Source organism: Saccopteryx leptura, chromosome 6 (assembly GCF_036850995.1).
Source record: "Saccopteryx leptura isolate mSacLep1 chromosome 6, mSacLep1_pri_phased_curated, whole genome shotgun sequence".
NCBI lineage: Eukaryota > Metazoa > Chordata > Mammalia > Chiroptera > Emballonuridae > Saccopteryx > Saccopteryx leptura.
Window position 1 is genome coordinate 33,558,887 of NC_089508.1, and position 22,563 is coordinate 33,581,449.

Consider the following 22,563-nt stretch of genomic DNA (forward strand, 5'->3'; position numbering starts at 1 on the left):
GGGAGCTGCTTTATTCCCCTGGGGACCTAGACATTGACATCTGTTTTAGTTACTTACTTGCCAATCAGGAGATCAAATGTCTGTTCCATGACCTTCTGGATACCAAGTCGATCAATGTCTCTCATGGAAAAATACTGGATATCATAATTCTTTAAAATAAAACTGCAATGAGATAGATATAAAGGAAGGAATTCTTAAACAGCATTTTAAATCAAATACACGTTTAAAGAAGATTTTTGTCTTTAAAGTGACCTACATACAGCAGGTTAAGGCAAGGAACAACCTATCAAATGAACATAAGTGGCCAGAATAGGCCCAAACTTTAACACTGTGTATCAACTTACTGTTCAGGAGGGTCCACATCTCTTAAACCAATATACACTATACTTGGGGAAGAGATACAAGGTTTGAGCCAAGAAAATCCTGGGAGTTGTGGTACCTATGAAGAGATGAATGAACAGGATTCATCAAGGATTTTTGGTCTCACCAAGATTATCACCACATGCTTCCCATTGTATGCAGTCTGCCTTCCTCTCCTCAATGCAGGACATGCTTACTGCAACACAAGACATACTTCATCTGGGAAAGAGAACTAACCCAAGTGGAAATGATTCAGAAAGGCAACGGAAAAACACAGTATAACTTTCCCAAGGATTTTTTAAAAATCTCTTCTTCTAAGGTGGTCTCAGTTTTTTGTTAACTTACCTAAATAAAGCAAGAATACTGCTGATTAGCCCTTTTCACATTACTGAATTATTTACAGATTGGTTCTTGAAACATAACCCAGTTGTTATCTCAAGTTGCGGATAGCCAAAACATGAATTCTGCCCAATGAATAACTACTGTTATTCCTGGTTTAACTTGGTCCCTCACTGAGGGGAGGGATAAACAGATTCTAGTGTATGCCTGGACTCCTGTGTCTTTTGAACAGCTGGAAAAATATTACCTAGAGGTAATCATGGTTTTACTTGGATTCTAGACCAGTGGGTCAGGAAGTAAGGTCTGGGAGCCTCTAACCAAGAGGTCTTCAGGTTGTGGGCCCATCAGTCACTAGAGTTACCCAGTACCACTTCTGTCTTAGACAATTATGAAGCCCCTGAGAGCAGGGACCATCTTGATATCCCTAGCATCTAACAGACTGGCCCATTAGAATGTCTGATGAACAAATGAAGGAGTGGTAAGCATTTCTACCACTAGCAACCCATCCTTCACAGCAGTCTTACTGAACTAGACCTGCAAAGCCCCTGCAAGCCATTCAACTTTCCATTTTTGCCTACTGACCTTGTCCTGTAGTTCTCTGAGGAGAAATGAAACTGGCTGTCCATGGAGACTTCCAGATGAAGTGGTGAGGGGTGTATTGATGTCAGCATGGGCATCAACCCAGATCACACAAAGGTCTGGGCATTGCCGGGCATGGCCACTAATGGTACCAATTGCCAGGCTGTAAAGAACAAACACAGTTGACATTTGAACAGCATGGTTTGAATTGCATGGTTCACTTGTATGTGGACATTCTTTCAATAAATACCTGTAACTATTTTCAATCCATGATTGGAAGTCTGTGGATGCAGGGGGCCAACTGGATGCTTTGGTCTATGCCGTTTTATATAGGGGACTTGAGCATTCACCAATCTTGTTATCAACGGGAGGGTCTTGGAACCAATCCCTTGCAGATACCAAAGGACAGCTTAAGATTTTGATTTGTCAACTTATCTTGGATTTTTTTTTTTTTAATTTTTTTTTTTAATTCATTTTTAGAGAGGAGAGGGAGAGACAGAGAGAGAGGAGAGACAGAGAGAGATGAGGGGAGGAGCAGGAAGCATCAACTCCCATATATGCCTTGACCAGGCAAGCCCAGGGTTTCAAACCGGCAACCTCAGCATTTCCAAGTGGACGCTTTATCCACTGTGCCACCACAGGTCAGGCTTATCTTGGATTTTCCACTAAGCAAGGGGGTTTAACCCCTGAGTTGTTCAAAGGTCAGATGAACATTAATTTCAAGGCCCTCCGTTTGGCAAACATCCCCAATAACAAATATCCTTAGCCAGTGCAGCTCATACTTTGCCCTCAGGGCAAAGTCAGGGACCCAGATTAAGGATAGATTTGGATGAGAAACAATACCAACGGCTATAGTTCCCTAAGATTAACCTTGAGTGAGTTAGGGAAAAATGGAAGGCTCTAAAGGTTCAAGGCTGACAACTGGCTATCCTCCTTGCAGTGTGCCCCAGATGTCATTACTGCCCCCACATCCCGATAATTTGACCCATTAGCCCTGGCCCAGCAAAGGACCTTGAATATTTGTTCAAGAATGATATCCAGCCCTGGCTGGTTGGCTCAGTGGTAGAGCGTTGGTCTGGCGTGCAAGGGGTCCGGGGTTCGATTCCCGGCCAGGGCACACAGGAGAAGCGCCCATCTGCTTCTCCACCCCTCCCCCTCTCCTTCCTCTCTGTCTCTCTCTTCCCCTCCTGCAGCCGAGGCTCCATTGGAGCAAAGATGGCCTGGGCGCTGGTGGTGGCTCCATGGCCTCTGCCTCAGGCGCTAGATGGGCAGAGCATCGACCCCTGGTGGGCATGCCGGTGGATCTCGGTCGGGCGCATGCGGGAGTCTATCTGCCTCCCCGTTTCCAACTTAAAAAAAAAGAATGATATCCAGTTAAAGGATATTGTCTACATATGTAACAACTCACAGATACTGTTTAATACCTGTTAAGGGAGATCAGGGAGATCTAATTAACACTTTAAAAGAATTAGTTATATTAACTTTTTAAGAATAAGAATCAGCCTTACAGCTTTTTAAAAACATATTTTCTAAAAAGAAAAATCAAGGTTAAGCCTTTAAGAAGTTTTTAAAGTAACAGGGCAACCCAATTAAAGACCTCATGTAGAGCACTGAAATAAAATAGTTTATTTGGCATGACATTCAAATTCATTTCTGTTTTTCCCTTTCCTTGTCTTTGGCCTCTCCTTACACTAGCCAACTGACCTATCTCAACTGTAGAAATATAGCTGATGGAATTGTGGGTTGGAAAGCTGCCCAGCTTACCCGTAACCAAAGAATTTGACATAGATGGGAAATGCAGCTTAAGCATCTTAGGAACTAACTATAGCCATCCTTCTTGGTCAGTATAGCATGAGGCAGCATTTTAAGCTCCATGCCCCACATAGGGCCTTTTTAAGGGATATTATTATGGTCTAGTGCTAAAAGCAGTGAATTAAGTGAGAATGCTACTATTTTTATTTTTCTTCCAGGAAGACTGTGATCTAGGATAAGTCGTTGGATTTCTCTAGACTTGAGTTATCTTTTCTATAAAATAGGGATGATAATCTCGGCCTGTTTAAGTCAGAGTTGGTTTGATAATTAAGGCAATACTGTATGTTGAGCTGTATAAAAGGAGCAGTATGACCTAAAAATACCTTTAATTTTTTAATTTACTTTTTTTAGATTTTATTTATTCATTTTTATTAGAGAGAGAGAGAGAGAGAGAGAGGGAGAGATAGAGAGAGAACAGGGGGAGGAGCAGGAAGCATCAACTCCCATATGTGCCTTGACCAGGCAAGCCCAGAGTTTTGAACCGGTGACCTCAGCATTTCCAGGTCGACGCTTTATCCACTGAGCCACCACAGGTCAGGCTAAAAATACCTTTAATAGCTAGCTGTTCATCTTTTACACTCATCCCTTCCTGTCTGGAATCTTCCAGATAGCCTAGGGTTTAGCACTGAATATGAAATTAGGAGCAGTGACAGGGCTGCAGTATAGATAAGCTACAGGCAAAAGAAAAAGCAAAGACTATGATAATTACATTGATAAGCAGTCCCCAAATAGTCACATAATGAGAAGACAATATAAATGAACTTGGAGAGAGAGCACTGACCTAAGAGGCAGGAGACTCACAGTCTGGTTGATTTAATTGAATCTCAGTAGAGAACCAGTGACTATCTTACTCTACCTAAAATTTTATTCATAATAAGTTATCTACCTACCTTTCTAATTGTAACAAAGATTTAACTTTTCTGTTAAGTGATCTGAAAAGTTCTCTGAGCACCTTAAGGAAAAGTTGCTAGATTGGATCTTAAAAGAAGTTAAATGCCTATAAAAATCACATTGGATTTGAATCCCAGCTCTACTTCCTGGCTCTAGACCTTGGGTAAGTTATCTAACCTCTGTCCCTCAGTGTTCCCAATAGTAAGTTAGATAAAACCTATTTGCTTCATGTCAATATTATGTTTAACTGAGAATATATTGAAGTATTCAGTACTCCTTGTACTTAGTAATGCTGTGTTTTTCTAACAAAATCTTCAATGCTTAGTGCAAATCATACTCCCCTATGAAATCTGACTACTCTAGCGCAGACTGACCTCTGAAATTCTGTAGAATTCATTTTTTTAATTCCATGTGTGTTTATTTCATCTAGACCTAACATCACAAACTTCCCACAATCCCTAGTGCTGCTTGAGAACACCTCAGAACAGTGCTTAATAGAGTACATGCTAATTCACTAAGAGAGGAAGGATCTTACTATGTCAGTCACCTAGGATCAGTTACTGTGGAGGTAGAGAATGTACTCATATGCCAAATGTGGAATTTGGAAGAAACCTATTAGCAGGAATGCTTAAAAAAAAAAAAGGCCCAATGTCAGCCTATCAGTGAATCCTTCTAATTGTCCTAATAGCCAAATGTAAGTTGTAAGACAGTTTCTCAAGAAAGCTTTCCAAAAGGTAAGCATGAAACACTGTATTGTATCTAAAAACTTTGCTTAGTCTACCTCTGAACTTGTCCTCGCACAGTATGTCCTAACAAAGGAAACCGCATGTGCCTCCAGCAGCTCATGCTCTTAGACATCAAAATGCTATTATGCACATTGGTGACCTTAACATGTCAGCCAGATACTTCTCCAGGAAAATGACTTTCTTTGGGAATAACAGAATTGTAACCTGGAACAAGTAACCATGGTGGGCTACATGCAAGTTCACTAAAACAAAGGAGAGGAAGGTGGGAGGGCTGTTAGAGTTCCTGTTGCTGTGCTCGGAGATCAACTGACAGAGCATGAGCACTTCCCCTCTGGCCTCCATACTTCATCTTAAATGAGGTTTCTGTGTATTAATTTCTTTTACGTCATACCCTAAAAATCCTGAAGGGTATTTTACTCAGGAAATGGAGGCAAACTAATCAATCAGCCCAAAGCAACATGCAGTCCAGCACCACCACCACCGTCACCCCTGGCTCCCAGCTCACCTGTGGTCTCCTCCCACTGTGACACAGCTGTAGCCATCTGACACTGCTCTACTAACCACCTCGGCCAGTTCCTGGTTGGCGAGGCCCACTGAGCGAGGATTCACGATCAGGTTGTTGTAGAGATCATCTTTGGGAACTGGAGTGAAACTCAAATCTCCAAAGTCTTTTAGGCGGCAGCCTGGGAACAAGGGGAATGATAAGATGGATTGGCAATGGTATTCCAACTCCTACTGGACTGGGCCACACATATTAACTTGTGACAAAGTACACATCATCATTTTGTCATAGTAAAGTTCAAAATGTGCCTGACCAGGCGGTGGTGCAGTGGATAGAGTGTCGGACTGTGATGCCGAGGACCCAGGTTCGAGACCCCGAGGTTGCCAGCTTGAGCGCGGGCTCATCTGGTTTGAGCAAAGCTCACCAGCTTGGACCCAAGGTCGCTGGCTTGAGCAAGGGGCTACTCAGTCTACTGAAGGCCTGCGGTCAAGGCACATATGAGAAAGCAGTCAATGAACAACTAAGGTGTCGCAACGAAAAACTAATGATTGATTGATGCTTTTCATCTCTCTCCGTTCCTGTTTGTCCCTATCTATCCCTCTCTGACTCTGTCTCTATTAAAAAAAAAAAAGTTCAAAATGCAACATGACTGGAAGGATTATCTCCCAGCACTCAGTCCCATGGGGTAGATTCTTTTAGGAACACCATTTTGCAGATGAAAAAGGGGTTTTGGAAAATGAAGCCTGGAAATGTTAACTGACTAACAATCACAACATTTGTAGCAATTGGACCTCAGATATTCCTCAGTTACAGCATGGAGGTAAAAAACAAAGAGGAACTAACAAGATGTAAAGAATACTAAGTACTATTAATTTAGGACAAATACACAGAGTTTTTCATGTTATAAACCTATGTCTAAAGGTCACACAGCTACCTTATGCCAGAATCAGGATCCAAATCCAGGCCATCTGCCCCCAAAGTTTGTATTCTTGACTATGCAGTTGTCTCTCAAAGAATCACTCTTTATTGCGTCACTTTTTTGGGACAGAGAGAGAGGGAGAGAGATGAGAAGCATCAATTCTTCATTGTGGCTCCTTAGTTGTTCATTGACTGCTTTCTCATATGTGCCTGACTGGGGGGTTATATGCAGAGTGAGTGACCCCTTGCTTAAGCCAGCGACCTTGGGCTCAAGCCAGTGATCTTGGACCTCAAGCCAGCGACCTTTGGGCTCAAGCCAGCAACCATGGGGTCACATGGCGTCATGTCTGTGATCCTATGCTTAAGCCAGCGACCCTGTGCTCAAGCTGGTGAGTCCGTGCTCAAGCTGGCAGCCTCGGGGTTTCGAACTAGGTCTTCCATGTCCCAGTCCGACGCTCTATCCACTGCACCACCGCCTGGTCAGGATTGATTGTGACACTTTTAAGAACTAGAGAGCTCTCTCTGAAGAACTGACAAGATGGCAGACATGGCACTGGAGCAGATGCAGACATTCTGTAAGGTCACCTACCGCAGCCTGCACCTTGACCAGCTGCTGGACATGTCCTCCGAGCAGCGGTCACCATGATGCAGCTGCAAGTGCCTGGCAGCAGCAGCTGAAGCAGCACGTGCCTGTGCACAGCCAAGCAGGAGGCACCACAATGGAGAAGCTAGAGGGGTGAAGGCGCACCTGCAGGACGGGATGGTCCTGCCCAAGACGGTGCGCAGCATGGTGGGCGACTACAACAGCCAGACCTGCACCCATGCAGGAAGCAAGCCCAAGATGACCGGCCACTACCCGGGCAGGTTCTCCACTGCCTAGAAAAGCCCATTAGCCAGGCTGGCCTGGCATTGGGGCCACCGATTTCTCCTGCTTCATCACCCTCCAAATAGCTTGTTTAGCTAATAAAGGCACAGACTCTCCTTAAAAAATATTTTTTTCTTAATGAACTAGTGATATATTCTGACAGCCATAAAATTTTCCTACCCAGGTTTCATATATTCAAATGAACTATGACACCCAGCCACTACATGTTTATTTTTATCTTTGGTGTAAGTACTAGGCTTTCCATTTTAACCACATGTAGGGGTGAGGACTAAATAATCCTACTCCATCAGAAAGGGATCTGAACTATCAGAACAGAATTGAGCCTGACCTGTGGTGGCGCAGTGGATAAAGCATCAACCTGGAAATGCTGAGGTCACCGGTTTGAAACCCTGGGCTTGCCTGGTCAAGGCACATGTGGGAGTTGATGCTTCCAGCTCCTCCCCCCTTCTCTCTGTCTCTCTCTCCTCTCTCTCCCTCTCTGTCTCTCTCCTCTCTAAAAAGTGAATAAATAAAATAAAAAAAATAAAAATAAAATAGAATGTTTTAAAAAAAAACCAAACAGAATTGACTATACATTGCAGCCTTAAGACCCTGCTTCTTAAACTGAGTTTATGTATGGTCCCAGTAGGGGGTGGGGGAAGGAGAGGGGAAGTGGTAACAGGTAGACATCTTAATCTTTGCAGAGATTTGTGTTAAAGATTTGGATTATGGCCAACATGGACCCATCTCTCCTTTAATTATACAGGGTTTTTTGTTTGTTTTTTGGGTTTTTTGTTTTATTTATTTTTTACAGAGACAGAGAGGGAGTCAGAGAGAGGGATAGACAGGGACAGACGGGAACGGAGAGAGATGAGAAGCATCAATCATTAGTTTTTCATTGCATGTTGCAACACCTTAGTTGTTCATTGATTGCTTTCTCATATGTGCCTTGACCGTGGGCCTTCAGCAGACCAAGTAACTCCTTGCTGGCACCAGCGACCTTGGGTTCAAGCTGGTGGGCTTTTGCTCAAACCAGAGGAGCCCGCGCTCAAGCTGGCGACCTCGGGGTCTCGAACCTGGGTCCTCTCTACATCCCAGTCCGACGCTGTATCCACTGCACCACCGCCAGGTCAGGCTAATTATACAGTTTTGAGCTATACCTCTTGAATCCAAAACTCAATCCAAAGCCAAACTATTGATAAAATGTATAAATTTGAGAAGCAGTGGCCTGTAACCCAAGCCGAAAAGGGATACTGGAAGCAAAACAGAAAACCTTACCCTATTTTCAATCAAAGGTAAGATGCAGCTGCAGCTAGAATTTTATATGTGTCTTTTAGTCACTGCATTTAAAAGAATAATCATTTAAAAGATCTAGAACTAGAGATGATCTGGAAAACTACGTAAGAAGGAAGGGGGCCCTGGCCGGTTGGCTCAGTGGTAGATTGTTGGCCTGGCGTGCAGGAGTCCCGGGTTCGATTCCCGGCCAGGGCACACAGGAGAAGCACCCATCTGTTTCTCCACCCCTCCCTCTCTCCTTCCTCTCTGTCTCTTCCCCTCTCGCAGCCAAGGCTCCATTGGAGCAAGGTTAGCACGGGCGCTGGGGATGGCTCCATGGCCTCTTCCTCAGGCGCTAGAATGGCTCTAGTTGCAACGGAGCAACGCCCCAGATGGGCAGAGCATCGCCCCCTAGTGGGCATGCCGGGTGGATCCCGGTCAGGTGCATGCGGAAGTCTGTCTGACTGCCTCCCGGTTTCCAACTTCAGAAAAATACAAAAAAAAAATAAGAGGGAAAGGTATTGGAGGTAGGAGAAGAATAGGATTCCAGGCCAAAGACATTGGGAACCAAGAGAGGAAAGATGACCAAATAAAATATCTATAAAAAAATATTTTGGCCCTGGCCGGTTGGCTCAGTGGTAGAGCGTCAGCCTGGCGTGCAGAAGTCCTGGGTTCGATTCCCGGCCAGGGCACACAGGAGAAGCACCCATCTGCTTCTCCACCCCTCCCCCTCTCCTTCCTCTCTGTCTCTCTCTTCCCCTCCCGCAGCCAAGGCTCCACTGGAACAAAGATGGCCCGGGCGCTGGGGATGGCTCCTTGGCCTCTGCCCCAGGCGCTAGAGTGGCTCTGGTCGCGGCAGAGTGACGGCCCCGGAGGGGCACAGCATCACCCCCTGGTGGGCGTGCCGGGTGGATCCCGGTCGGGCGCAAGTGGGAGTCTGTCTGACTGTCTCTCCCCGTTTCTGGCTTCAGAAAAATAAAAAAAAAAAATTTTTTTTAAAGAAAAAAAAAGCCATGAGTAAAGTCACTGTGCACTTTGTCCAATCTCGAAACATGCAAGGACACTCTAAGGGGAATGAAGCTTTAACTAACTTTCAAATCAATATCGGGTCTTGCTATTATTGGCAACACAGTCTTAGGCTGGACAGAGTTTGAATGGCAGTGCCTACCCTTGGAAGCTCCTCCTTCCATATCCATGTTTATCTCAGTACCTCCTTAAACCACATCAAGCATTTATGTTCTTAGGTATAAGATACCAGGGCATGTCTGGTGTTTTGTATTGGGTGTATAAATAGAAAAGGGGTCTAATCTAATTAAATAATATTAACTAATTTTTTAAAATAACTCATTTAATCTTCACATGTCCAAGGAGAAATACATGGAAGTAAAGCGATCGATCTGGTGGATAAGTGACAGGACTTGGGAAACTCTCAAGTCCAGTCATGAAATCTTAAGATGTAGACTTGGAGAAGTATGACAGAAAACGGTACTCAGCTCACTATTATCAGAAGAAAGCTACAGGACATCTAAAAAGGACTTGAATTCCAATTTGGCAGTCTTACAGCAGCGCTCTCCAAGGAAGAGAGACTGAATTTCATATAAGGATTTTGGTCATTAAATGTGTAATTCTGTGGAGTGGATCACTGGATTAATTCACTGCTGTATTGCATGGTGGGTTCCCCAAGATTATCCAGCTCCATATGTTCTGATTTATTGTTTGTTCACCAAACAGCCCCCAGGATACTCAGTCTCCCAGTTGCCCTCACGCTGGCAACAGGGCTTCCTGATGTGGGTCTGGAAGGGCTGTTGCTCACTGTCATTATGCATGGGCACTTGGGGTGACACATCATAGCGTGATCTCTGGGTCCGAAAGCCTGCTAAGTTCTGCACATACCTGATCTACAAAGCCGAGGGCCAGACCCTCTGGAGAGATTAAATCCTGAGAGGTCCTGCCTGAGTGACAGGCCTGATACTCCCCATTCCGCTCTTTAATTTCCACAGTAAGTTCCAGGTAAGGACTAGGGGACAATGAATGCTAAAAAAGTGAAAGGAAATTCACCGACAATGAGGGTGGTCAAGGAATGACTCCTACAGCAAGGAAAGTTTGGACCAGCACCCTTTTGCTAATTTTTATTTTCTTTCCTTACTGGCAATAAAATTTTTGTAAAATTAACAAGGAAGTGTCTAACAATGAAAGTCCCCTATCCCACTCCCTAGGCTTGACTACTCCCTCTGCCAGACCTTTATGCGTAAACATAATCCATCATACTTTTTTTTAATACTAATCTTTTGAGAGAGAGAGGAAGGGAGATGAAGAAAGAGGAAGAGGGGAGAGAGAAAGAAACATTGAATTTGTTCCACTTATTTATGCATTCATTGGTTGATTCTTATATGTGCCCTGACCAGGGATTGAACCCACAACCTTGGTGTGTGGGGATGACACTTAACCAACTGAACGACAGGGCCAGGGCAAATTCTTTTAAATAAGGTTGTTAGAGTAGGCCAAACTGCTGTAATAAACCCTACCAAACACAATGGCTCAAACACAATAAATTGGTTTCTTGTTCATTTAACATCCAGGTGGATATTCTAGGTCAGCAGGAGGCTATCCTTTGGGCATTGATTCAGAGACCAGGCTCCTTTTGGATTGTGGCTCTGCCATACCTTGGGCTTTACCATCTCTGTAGCCAAGCTTAGTTCTCCCCAGGCTAAAGGCAGTGGGAGAGAAGAAAAAATTGAGAAGACATAGCTCTACTTTTACAGGCCCTGGCCATGAAGTGGCATATCATCCCTGCTCACATGGCACTGGCCAGCAGGTGACAAGAATGGATTTTGCCACAATGAGTCCTTTTAAGTTCTACAGCCATCACCTTTAAGTGATTAAGAACTCAAATACTAAAGCTTATGTTGCTGATCCTAACTGTTGACAATCCTAACTATTGTAGTTCATTAGAAAGCTCAATCAGTGAATATACTGTGCCAGCCTGATTAGCCTCTCAGGAGCTTTCTCCTCTAATGCTTACTGTTCCAAATACATTGTAGCACCAAAAGGCCTAGTGGAGTCGAGTCCAGGATTGGTTTCTAGAGAGTGAACAAGGATCCGAAAGAAGAACTGTACTGCACGTCATGCTGGGAAAAGAGTTAAGCAATTTAATAGAAATGAGAAGTTTGCATATCGGAGCATTGCGACATGAGGTTGTAGAGAACACGATTTGCAACCCACAGGCCAGAGTTTCTGAGGAGTGGGGGAGGCTGATGGGAGTAAGAGCACGATGAACTGAGTAATAATGAAGCTATGACTTGATCAGAGTGCTGTGGCAAATCCAGTTCAAGAGTCACAAGAAATGTTCTCACTAGTTTTTAAAGTCTTAGAGTAATAGTGAAAAGAGCAAATATTGTAATATGGAAGGAATATCTTCCTGTCATGCTTGAGGGAGCTGTGCCTTTCTTGAACTATTTTTGTGCCAGCTCATACCCAAATCTAGATTAGATGAGACATGATGTTTCATCACTGCTCTTCCCTTCCTTTTAGGAAGGCACTGCAGGTCAGAATGAATCTGAAACTTCAAGGAAGCTCGTATGACAAACAGATCTGGAAACAACTTGAGAGGGCTCTCATGTTTGACTTGCAGTGGGGAAAAAGCAAAGCTTGTGTAGACTGACACAGCCTCATTGCTTCTCTCCCAGCGCTGGTAATAAAAATACACTGAATAATATTATGATCTTCTAGGCCGAGGTGTCAAGTTGGGCCTTGATAAACATTTACAGGTTCTGTTGGAGTGAAACAAGAAAACAAGTGCATCAACAGAAAGATGCAACCAGCGGCTGGGGAAGAAATCAAAACATCCCTGCCTGACCTTAGCAGTGTCCACAGACAGCACTTCTATTTAGGGTCCTGATCACTAGTGAATCCCTGAAAGAAGCCAGTGACAGGCAGGAGGAAAAGGAACAGAATTACCTGCCTCCACGCACCACACTCTGCCAGATGCTCTACAGATAGCTGCTAATCCTCCCACCCCCTGATGGTATCACACACTTTGGAGGGAGAAATTTAGCAAAGTTAAATAGCTCCGACTGAGCAAGCCTGAATGACCCTTTGGTTGTAGACTCACAGAAAACAGTATTACGAGGGAACAGGCATTTTTTAAATTGCATTAAGGTAACTCCATTTTCCCTACTGCTCTTTCACTTACAGGCAACTCCAGCTGCTCCCAAGGCCCCCAGCAAGTCAAGAGAGATGGGTTTCAAAGTGGGCTGACGCAAGGGAGAGTCCACTGAGCCCCAGGCATCCCATCGGCAGAATAATGAATTTGGAAAAAAACTAGGGGCCTGTCAATGTGCATTTTTTTCAAACTGCCTAATAGGATGGAATGTTTGACTTGTCAGGGGTAACAAATCAGTGAAACCTGGAGAAAAAGACCCTGAGATCTCATGTGGTGCTGACAGACTCCAAATCCTAATGGCTTTTAAAGTAAGTTATAGACTCAAACATTTTACATGGCAGATTTAGCTCAGCGCAAAGAGAATTCTAGTATTTTAAAGGGATGCTCCTGCTAATTCTGAGAACGCCAAAGCTGCACCTGGAAAGCCAGCTGATTGAAAACAGCTGCAGTGTTCCTACAGGTGGTCTAACCTGGGAAAAGAAGGCCAGAGTTCCTTCAGTCCATCTGAAGAAAGCAGAATTTCTTTATCCCTAAAATGTGATTTGGGCTTTGACCAGGTGGTAGCTCAGTGGGCTAGAGTTGTTCCGATATGCCAAGGTTACGGGTCTGATCCCTGGCCAGAGCACAGACAAGGAATGCATAAATATGTGGGACAACAAATCAGTGTTTCTCTCCCTTCTCTCTAAAATCAATAAAATTTTTTAAAAATAAAAAGTCTACATATGCTAAGAATTACACATCAGTTCAACTGGATGAGGTATCTATCTCTGGTTTTCCTCCTGCAAGAGGAAGAAAGCTTTTTCTTTTTTCCCTTCTAGGTCCTTTGACTGATTAAATCAACTCCCCCAGACAATTGAAGAAGGGGGCAGGTGATTGGGTCTTCAAAGGCAAAGAGGACAATTCGCAGATGGGAAGAGCAAATTTTTGGTAAATGAATGTTTGCCATACTGGGCAGAAACCGAGGACTTGGACTTGGAACAAACAGGACCTGCTAAGCTCTCTCCACTTACCACACCTAGCCCATACTCTTTGCAGTTATCTCGGGGGATAATTCTCTTCCTGAACCAGGCCTTCTATCTAAATTCATTTATGCAGTCCTGACTGGGTAGCTCAGCTGGTTAGAGCCTCATCCTAATCTGCCAAAGTTGTAGGTTCAATCCCCAGTCAGGGAACATAGAAGAATCAACCAGTGAATGCATAAATAAGTGGAACAAATCCAGGCATGGCCAACATATGGCCAGCGGGCTGATGTGGCCCGCATAATGAGTTTATGCAACCCGTGATTAAATTTTTAATATTCTCCGCTACTTTAAAATCTCAGCTACTCAGAAGCGGAAGCGTCTTTGATTATTGGAAATCGAGATATTTAAGAAGATAGTGATAAGCGGAAAAGAATTCCGCGTGTGACTAATCTAGGGTTAACTTCCAATAATTGGTCGAATGGATTTGCGATACTTCATTTTTTTTTTAAATTCCATTATAAAGATTTACAACTTTTGTACTCGTCTGTACTCAATATGAACTGTTTGACGTTTAGTGGTGATGTGAAACCCACATTCTTTTAGGCGGAGTTTGCCAGTGCGCACCCAAGGTCAAACAGTTTGTTATTTTTGTGGTTATGTGTGCTGAATCAAGTGGCATTGTAGCATAGACAACAGCTGCAGTTGATAACTGAAAACATGTCCAGGCTGTTTGTAAAACAAAATAATTGTTTTATTTGCAATATAACCCCTTCAAGCTCATTCTATTAATTAAATATTGTTTTGATTGACTGTGGTACAGTTTGGATATTTATACAGTATGTAATTATATTTTTATTAAAATAATATCGTATATTAAAATTTTTTGCACTCACATTTATTCATAAACAAATTACACAATAAAATTTTGTTTAGTTAAACAAATTGTTTTTGTATTTAACATTTTTTAATTTTAGTATTTTGTCCAGCCCGTGAAAAATGTTTTCTTTCTAATCTGGCCTGGGGGCAAAAACTGTTGGCCACGCCTGAACAAATCCATGTTTCTCTCTAAAATCAGTAAGAAAAATTTTTTAAAATTTATTTAGACAGTTAAAGGGGAAGTAAAAAGCTCTTGCTGAGTCTTCTGGGCCTTGGCTGACTTTAGCTGAAAGTAATCCACATGCCAAAGTGGCATATTTTGGGGAGGCTTCTTCTGAATTCCTTCACCCCCACTCTACCCTTTTTCTTTTCCTTGAAACTGATGGTGTAATCTAAGACTTCCCGAAACCTGTTTGTAGGCCCTGGCCGGTTGGCTCAGTGGTAGAGCGTTGGCCTGGCGTGCGGGGGACCCGGGTTCGATTCCCGGCCAGGGCACATAGGAGAAGCACCCATTTGCTTCTCCACCCCCCCTCCCTTCCTCTCTGTCTCTCTCTTCCCTTCCTGCAGCCAAGGCTCCATTGGAGCAAAGATGGCCCAGGCGCTGGGGATGGCTCCTTGGCCTCTGCCCCGGAGGGGCAGAGCATCGCCCCCTGGTGGGCAGAGCGTTGCCCCTGGTGGGCGTGCCGGGTGGATCCCGGTCGGGCGCATGCGGGAGTCTGTCTGACTGTCTATCCCCGTTTCCAGTTTCAGAAAAATACAAAAAAAAACAAAAAAAACCCTGTTTGTAATATGACTATCTTACATTTGAAGGCACTTTTTGGTGAGAATTAGAAAACAAACACAGATCCATTGATTTCTCATTGAAATGGTTCCTAAAGAGTCCAACTCTCACATACAGCTCAAATTTTCTATATTCCCTGTAAAAAAATATAAAAGCAAGGCCATGGGGATGAAAAAGGGGCTCAGTAATAAAGGACCGAAAGTAACATCATGGTAATATAACCATAAAATTCTAACTGGGAGGTCATGGTGGCTAGTCAGACATAGACGGTAAAAGGTTTATCTTTGCCTTAAGAAAGAAGGCCCGTCTATTGTTCTTGTACATCTAGGTTTATATACACTGTTCACAAAAATTAGGGGATATTTCAAAATGAATATGAAGCTATAAAATATCCCCTAATTTTTGTGAACAGTATACCTTTGAAATGATAGAAGTCATCCTCTTTTTCCAGACCTCTTTTTATGTAACTACCCTCAGGGCAACACATAATCTTAACTATCCTGTACCTTGCTTTCTCCTACTTTATATAATTGTCTTAACTTCCCTCCTTAATTCCAAATGTATCAATATAAAAGAAACTGCCAAACCATCATTCTCCTGAGCATTTGAGATCTTGAGATCTTGCTTCCTAATATGTCACCAATTTGGCTCTAATAAACCCTTATAAAAATTTTCCACAGGTTTGGACATATCTGACATCAAAATTTACTTGGAGTAGTCAGCAGGATTCTGAAGAAGCCCACCCACGATCACCCAGTGGACCAGAACCTGGTGCTAGGTACCAGCATGGGCCCATTGTGCCCCACCGGCTCCCTTCTATGCTGCATTGGGTGAACTTGGGTGAGTTTTCACTTGGAATTCCAGACCTCCCACTTTACGTGGCAGATCCTGACTTTATTTGAGCTGTTGTTATAAAAGCCTGTCCTGGCAGGATGGCTCGGTTGGTTTGAGCATCGTCCCGAAGCACAGAGGTTGCTGGTTCAAACCCCGGTCAGGGCACACACAGGAACAAATGTTGCTGTTTCTTTCCTGTTCTCTCCTTTCCTTTATCTAAAATCAGTAAAATAAACATACAAAAAAAAATCTTAGAGTGGATAAGGGTTGAGATAATCCAGGAAAAGAGGGAAAATGAGTGACTGCTTTTAATTTCAGCTTTTTAGTGGACTGTTTACTGAGAGTCTACACAAAATCTTAACTGATTAAATGAGACTGAACTCTCTGTAGTTGTTAGATAGCAACTTGCTTCCACAACCCAAATCTCAGGTATTCTTAAATGAAGAAAAATCTTTGTGAGACAGCCCGAGGAAAAACGTCCTCCAGGACGTGAAGCAGTCCTATAGGGCAGTGTTTTTCAACCAGTGTGCCGCGGGGAAATTAAACATTGGTCCCCAAACTACGGCCTGCGTGCCGGATACGGGCCCGCGGAGGCTATTTATCCGGCCTGCCGCCAGCCGCCTCCATCCGAACATAAACATTCCCCTCACAATCCCTCCAGCTATCAGCGACAGGAAGAGTGGAGACACAGGGACCGCTCACTGACCAATCACCTTCTAGGATTCATCCCGACCACTAGCGATGAACCAATAGTAGGCCACCTCTCATCCACACCCAGGAAGGTCCCCGCTTGGGCTGCTGCACACTTGTCATTGTGTGGCCGCGGCGAGTAGTTGAAGCTGCTACACCTCCCCATGGTCTCGATTTCTAATCCTGGTCAGGACTGGAGGTGAATGTTGCCACCACTAGATGAAGCCTCAGCCTCAGCTGGTTATGTCTATCCTGATGGTGTATATAGATATTTGACCTTTTTCTTTTTAAAAGAGGCCCCCGCAGAGGGTGATATACAATGCATCACAATGTATTGTATATGGCCTCCTGAAGGGTCATCTTCTTAAAGAGCTCAAATCTCTATATACACCATCAAAACAGACAGAACCAAGGCCCCTGCACCCAACTGACCATGAGATTTGAACCCACAACCTCAAGGAGAACTCTAGTATTTATCAGAATCCTTACCTAGAAAGCAAACTTCTCAATCTGACAGTAGAGATGCTCTGAGGACTTATGATGTTACACAAATACCCAACATTTTCTAAAATTGATTTTGTCCAGTCTCTATATAGAGAGAGTATTTGCCAAATTGATTTGAACCCACAACCTTGATGAAAGCTCCAGTATCTATTAGCGGGACAGTATATATGAGGGGATACATGGGACTGTATATATGAGGTTACATGGGACTGTATATGAGGGGATGTTAGGTGGGACTGTATATGAGGGGATGTTAGGTGGGACTGTATTTATAAGGGGATGTTAGGTGGGACTGTATATGAGGGGATGTTAGGTGGGACTGTATTTATAAGGGGATGTTACGTGGGACTGTATATGAGGGGATGTTAGGTGGGACTGTATTTATAAGGGGATGTTACGTGGGACTGTATATGAGGGGATGTTAGGTAGGACTGTATATATGAGGTTACATGGGACTGTATATGAGGGGATGTTAGGTGGGACTGTATATGAGGGGATGTTACGTGGGACTGTATTTATAAGGGGATGTTACGTGGGACTGTATATGAGGGGATGTTAGGTAGGACTGTATATATGAGGTTACATGGGACTGTATATGAGGGGATGTTAGGTGGGACTGTATTTATAAGGGGATGTTACGTGGGACTGTATATGAGGGGATGTTAGGTGGGACTGTATATGAGGGGATGTTAGGTGGGACTGTATTTATAAGGGGATGTTACGTGGGACTGTATATGAGGGGATGTTAGGTGGGACTGTATATGAGGGGATGTTAGGTGGGACTGTATTTATAAGGGGATGTTACGTGGGACTGTATATGAGGGGATGTTAGGTGGGACTGTATTTATAAGGGGATGTTACATGGGACTGTATATGAGGGGATGTTACGTGGGACTGTATAAGAGGATGTTACATGGGACTGTATATATGAGGGGGTTATCCTTTTTTATTTTTTTTTTAATAAATGTAATTTATTTAAACTTTAAATAAATTCTAACAGAGTGTCATTTTGTGTCATTTTGGTAGGTGGTGTGCCCCAGGATTTTCTAAATGTAAAAAATGTGCCGCGGCTCAAAAAAGGTTGAAAATCACTGCTGTAGGGATATCCACTGTTTGGCTCAGTCGGAGCCGTGCACGTAAAGGCTGGATTTCTCTAGAAGTTTGTTCAGACTACAGATCTCAAAGGAAACAAATTAATGTAGGAAATCCTGCCTCCGAGGCCAGAGCGCCTAACCTTAGTCAGCCCCCGTTCATACTCCTGCAGGGAGATTGCCAAAATGAGGATTCTTTGATACTTCCAGATTAATTTTTTGAACACACAACTACATAGAAAAACCCAGCTATAAAATTAGGCAGAATGAATGGAAAGCATATTTAATTGCTTCCCAATATGTCACCCATTTGGCTTTAATAAACCAAAGCTTTAAAAAGATTTAAATAAATGGATCAACCTATGATGTCATTTAGGTGGCAACCCAATTCTTTTGAGGTATTGAAAACAGCTGTCCTTACTTTAAAAGTGGGAAGGTCATTTGAAACTTGCTTGACTTGTCAAGGACAGATAAAACTCATCTCATCTTTTTTTGCTTCTTTTTTTTTTCTTTTTTTTCTGAAGCTGGAAACAGGGAGAGACAGTCAGACAGACTCCCGCATGCACCCGACCCACTGGGATCCACCCGGCACGCCCACCAGGGGAGAGGCTCTGCCCACCAGGGGGCGATGCTCTGCCCCTCCAGGGCATCGCTCTGCCGCGACCAGAGAGCCACTAGCGCCTGGGGCAGAGGCCAAGGAGCCATCCCCAGCGCCCGAGCCATCTTTGCTCCAATGGAGCCTTGGCTGCAGGAGGGGAAGAGAGAGACAGAGGAAGGAGAGGGGGAGGGGTGGAGAAGCAGATGGGCGCTTCTCCTGTGTGCCCTGGCCAGGAATCGAACCCGGGACTTCTGCACACCAGGCCGACGCTCTACCACTGAGCCAACCGGCCAAGGCTGCTGCTTTTTTTGTATCATCTTATCGCAACTGCCAAAACAAGATCTAGACCCAAGTTTTTATAAACTGAAGTTTCTCCTTGTGGTTGTAAGGATTCAATATTCTAAAATTCTCAGAAATGTAGAAATTAACTCAAATGCTTTTCAAGTTCATGTGATCTAAGGTTAATCCATAGTAAATAAGTTAAAGTTTGTTGGTTTAAGTAGAACAGATATATCTTTTGAGTTATTTATATTAAGTGTAATATATAGTATTTTACCCAGGTTTAACAAACATAAGTCCATGTTAATAATTAATGTTGAGCCTGACCGGGTGGTGGCACAGTGGACAGAGCATCGGACTGGGATGTGGAAGACCCAGGTTCGAGACCCCGAGGTTGCCAGCTTGAGTGCGGGCTCATCTGGTTTGAGCAAAGCTCACCAGCTTGGATCCAAGGTCACTGGCTTGAACAAGGAGTTACTCGGTCTGCTGTAGCCCCCCGGTCAAGGCACATATGAGAAAGCAATCAATGAACAACTAAGGAGCCACAACAGAAAATTGATGCTTCTCATCTCTCACCCTTCCTGTCTGACCCTATTTATCCCTCTCTCTGACTCTGTCTCTGTCAAAAAAAAAAAAAAAAATTTAATGTTGATGTCTATGAAACATGTTTCCAAAGGTTTCATGTCTTCATAAATTGGCCAAGGTAAAGAATGCTAATTGCTTACTTATTAGTTTTCAATAGAAATTGAGGTTTCAAGGGTTAAAATATCAATATCTGTAGGAATAACTTTGTGGTATTTCCAGAAGGGCCTCTGGTACACCTCAAAAGATATATATATTTTTTTTGTATTTCTCTGAAGCTGGAAATGGGGAGAGACAGACAGACGCCGCATGCTCCCGACTGGGATCCACCCAGCACGCCCACCAGGGGGCGATGCTCTGCCCCTCCAGGGCATCGCTCCGTCGCAACCAGAGCCACTCCAGCACCCGGGGCAGAGGCCAAGGAGCCATCCCCAGCGCCCGGGCCATCTTTGCTCCAATGGAGCCTCGGCTGCGGGAGGGGAAGAGAGAGACAGAGAGGAAGGAGAAGGGGAGGGGCGGAGAAGCAGATGGGCGCTTCTCCTGTGTGCCCTGGCCGGGAATCAAACCCGGGACTTCTGCATGCCAGGCCGACGCTCTACCACTGAGCCAACCGGCCAGGGCCAAAAGATTTTTTTTTAATGTTAAATTCCATGGGAAGCATTGTAAATAAGCGATTAAAAAAAAAAACCTTCATGGGTAAATAGTATGGGTAAACAATGGTGATAAATTAAACAAATAGTTGGGGTTATGGGAAACCCAAAACAGCTGCTTGGTTCTTCTGGGCTCCCTGGCAAACCCTGCTTTTTGGTTTTTGCTTTCCTTCGTACATTGTGCATTTAAGCTGGACTTGAATTAGATGAAGGAACTTATTGAAAGGAAACATCTTACACTGTTGCCAAGGTTTCATCAAGTCACTTTAAGAGAATGCCCAGTAGGTAACTGCTTGCTTTCACAGAGAGCTCCCAGGATACCAAGACTTTAGAGATCACTGGCTACCACCTGGAGATTGTATTTATAGAAAGAAACACCAGCCCTGGCCAGGTAGCTCAGTTGGTTAGAGCATTGTCCTGACGCACCAAGGTTTGGGTTCAATCCTCAGTCAGGGCCCATAGAGAAATCAACCAATGAATGCATAAATGAGTAGAACAGAATCCATGTTTTTCTCTCTTTCCCTTTTTTTAAGAAAAGGAAAGGATATCAAACAAAATAACAGCCCTGGCCGGTTGGCTCAGTGGTGGAGCGTCGGCCTGGCGTGCAGGAGTCCTGGGTTCGATTCCCGGTCAGGGCACACAGGAGAAGCGCCCATGTGCTTCTCCACCCCTCCCCCTCTCCTTCCTCTCTGCTTCTCTCTTCCCCTCCTGCAGCCAAGGATCCAAGGATGGCCTGGGCGCTGAGGATGGCTCTGTGCCCTCTCCCTCAGGCGCTGGAGTGGCTCTGGTCGCAACAGAGCAACGCCCCGGATGGGCAGAGCATCGCCCCCTGGTGGGCGTGCCGGGTGGATCCCGGTCGGGCGCATGCGGGAGTTTGTCTGACTGCCTCCCCATTTCTGGCTTTGGAAAAATACAAATAAATAAATAAATAAATAAATAAATAAATAAAATAACATTTTCCAACCTCATTGTAAGGGACCATATCTGGCGCCTAATGTCAGTGGACACCACCTTTGACTCTGACACTCGCCTCCACCTACAACAGGCACTAAAGACTCCTCAAGGACAAGAAGCCACTGACATCAGAGGTAGACAGCTACCCCAAGACATCCACAAGGCCTACATTCCTACCAACTGACGATGAATTCAGAAACCAGCTATTTTGATTATCTTTTCCTGTCTGCTAATGATATTAGCTATAACATAACTATACTTGGGCCCTGGCTGGGTGGCTCAGTACATAAAGCATTGACCCAGTGTGCCAGAAGTCGCAGGTTTGACCCATGTTCAGGGCACATACCAAGAAGCTATCAGTGGCCTGACCTGTGGTGGCGCAGTGGATAAAGCGCAGACCTGGAAAATGCTGAGGTCGCCAGTTCGAAACCCTGGGCTTGCCTGGTCAAGGCACATATGGGAGTTGATGCTTCCTGCTCCTCCCCCCCTTCTCTTTCTCCTCTCTCTCTCCTTTCTAAAATGAATAAATAAAAAATAAAAAAAATAAAAAAAAAGAAGCTATCAGTGAATGCACAACTAAATGGAGCAGCTTAGTGAACGATGAGTTGATGCTTTTTTTTCTCTCTCAAATCAATGGAAAATTAAAAAAAAAAAAGATATACTTGTTCTTTGGATTTTTCTATATATTCCAACTGTTAATGATTACTAAACATGTATAATAACTTTTAATCCTCCTGTTATGGCTTATGTAAATGTTGTACTAGATGGAAAAGACAGAAAAATGGGAAGGGTGACAAAACTTAGATCACAGTAGAAATGATCTACAGTACTTTTGCAATGAAGGCCACGAGACCTGACTGCCTTGCACTTACCCGCCCTTCCCTTTTGGGAAAATGCAACAAGATGATGTGGACACTGAGACTTCCTAGGAATGAGCCTTCCTGGCGATGCGAGGCAACACTGTCCGACCCAGAGGCGGGTCACTGATGCATCCTTCAGATTGATTTATGACCGAAAGAGGGAATTGTGGCCAGATTATGGTGGGTAGTCACTGCCCAAGCCTATAAAAGGGTTATCTTTGCCTCAGGCAAGCCCTGTCCATTGTTCTTGTGCATCTAGGTTTACATACACACTTTTGAAATGACAGAGTAATCCTTTCTTCCAGACCTCTTAACTATCCTGTAATCCAACCATAGAGGACCCTCCGCACCACACACACACACCCAGCTTTCTCCCACCTTAATGCAATCTTCCTTATATTCTCTCCTAAATTCCAAATGATAAAGGAAATTGCAAAATTTGTTTTCCATAGC

The 22,563-nt window shown here is 44.0% G+C and overlaps 2 protein-coding genes across 2 annotated transcripts in view; one reads left to right on the top strand and one right to left on the bottom strand.

Annotated features, from left to right (window-relative positions):
- The window catches only part of VTI1B (vesicle transport through interaction with t-SNAREs 1B), a 49,891-nt gene extending 33,997 nt beyond the window's left edge, over positions 1-15,894 (top strand). Inside the window, exon 7 of the transcript XR_010751995.1 lies at positions 15,749-15,894. The gene's annotated coding sequence lies outside the window, so the exon portion shown is untranslated. The remainder of the gene's footprint in view (positions 1-15,748) is intronic.
- Positions 1-22,563, bottom strand: part of ARG2 (arginase 2) — a 52,343-nt gene that overhangs the window by 4,740 nt on the left and 25,040 nt on the right. The window contains exons 3-6 of the mRNA XM_066388047.1: positions 5,233-5,410; positions 1,282-1,441; positions 345-439; positions 58-162 (exon numbers count right to left, since the gene is read on the bottom strand). Coding sequence (XP_066244144.1) covers positions 58-162; positions 345-439; positions 1,282-1,441; positions 5,233-5,410 — 538 coding nt within the window. The remainder of the gene's footprint in view (positions 1-57; positions 163-344; positions 440-1,281; positions 1,442-5,232; positions 5,411-22,563) is intronic.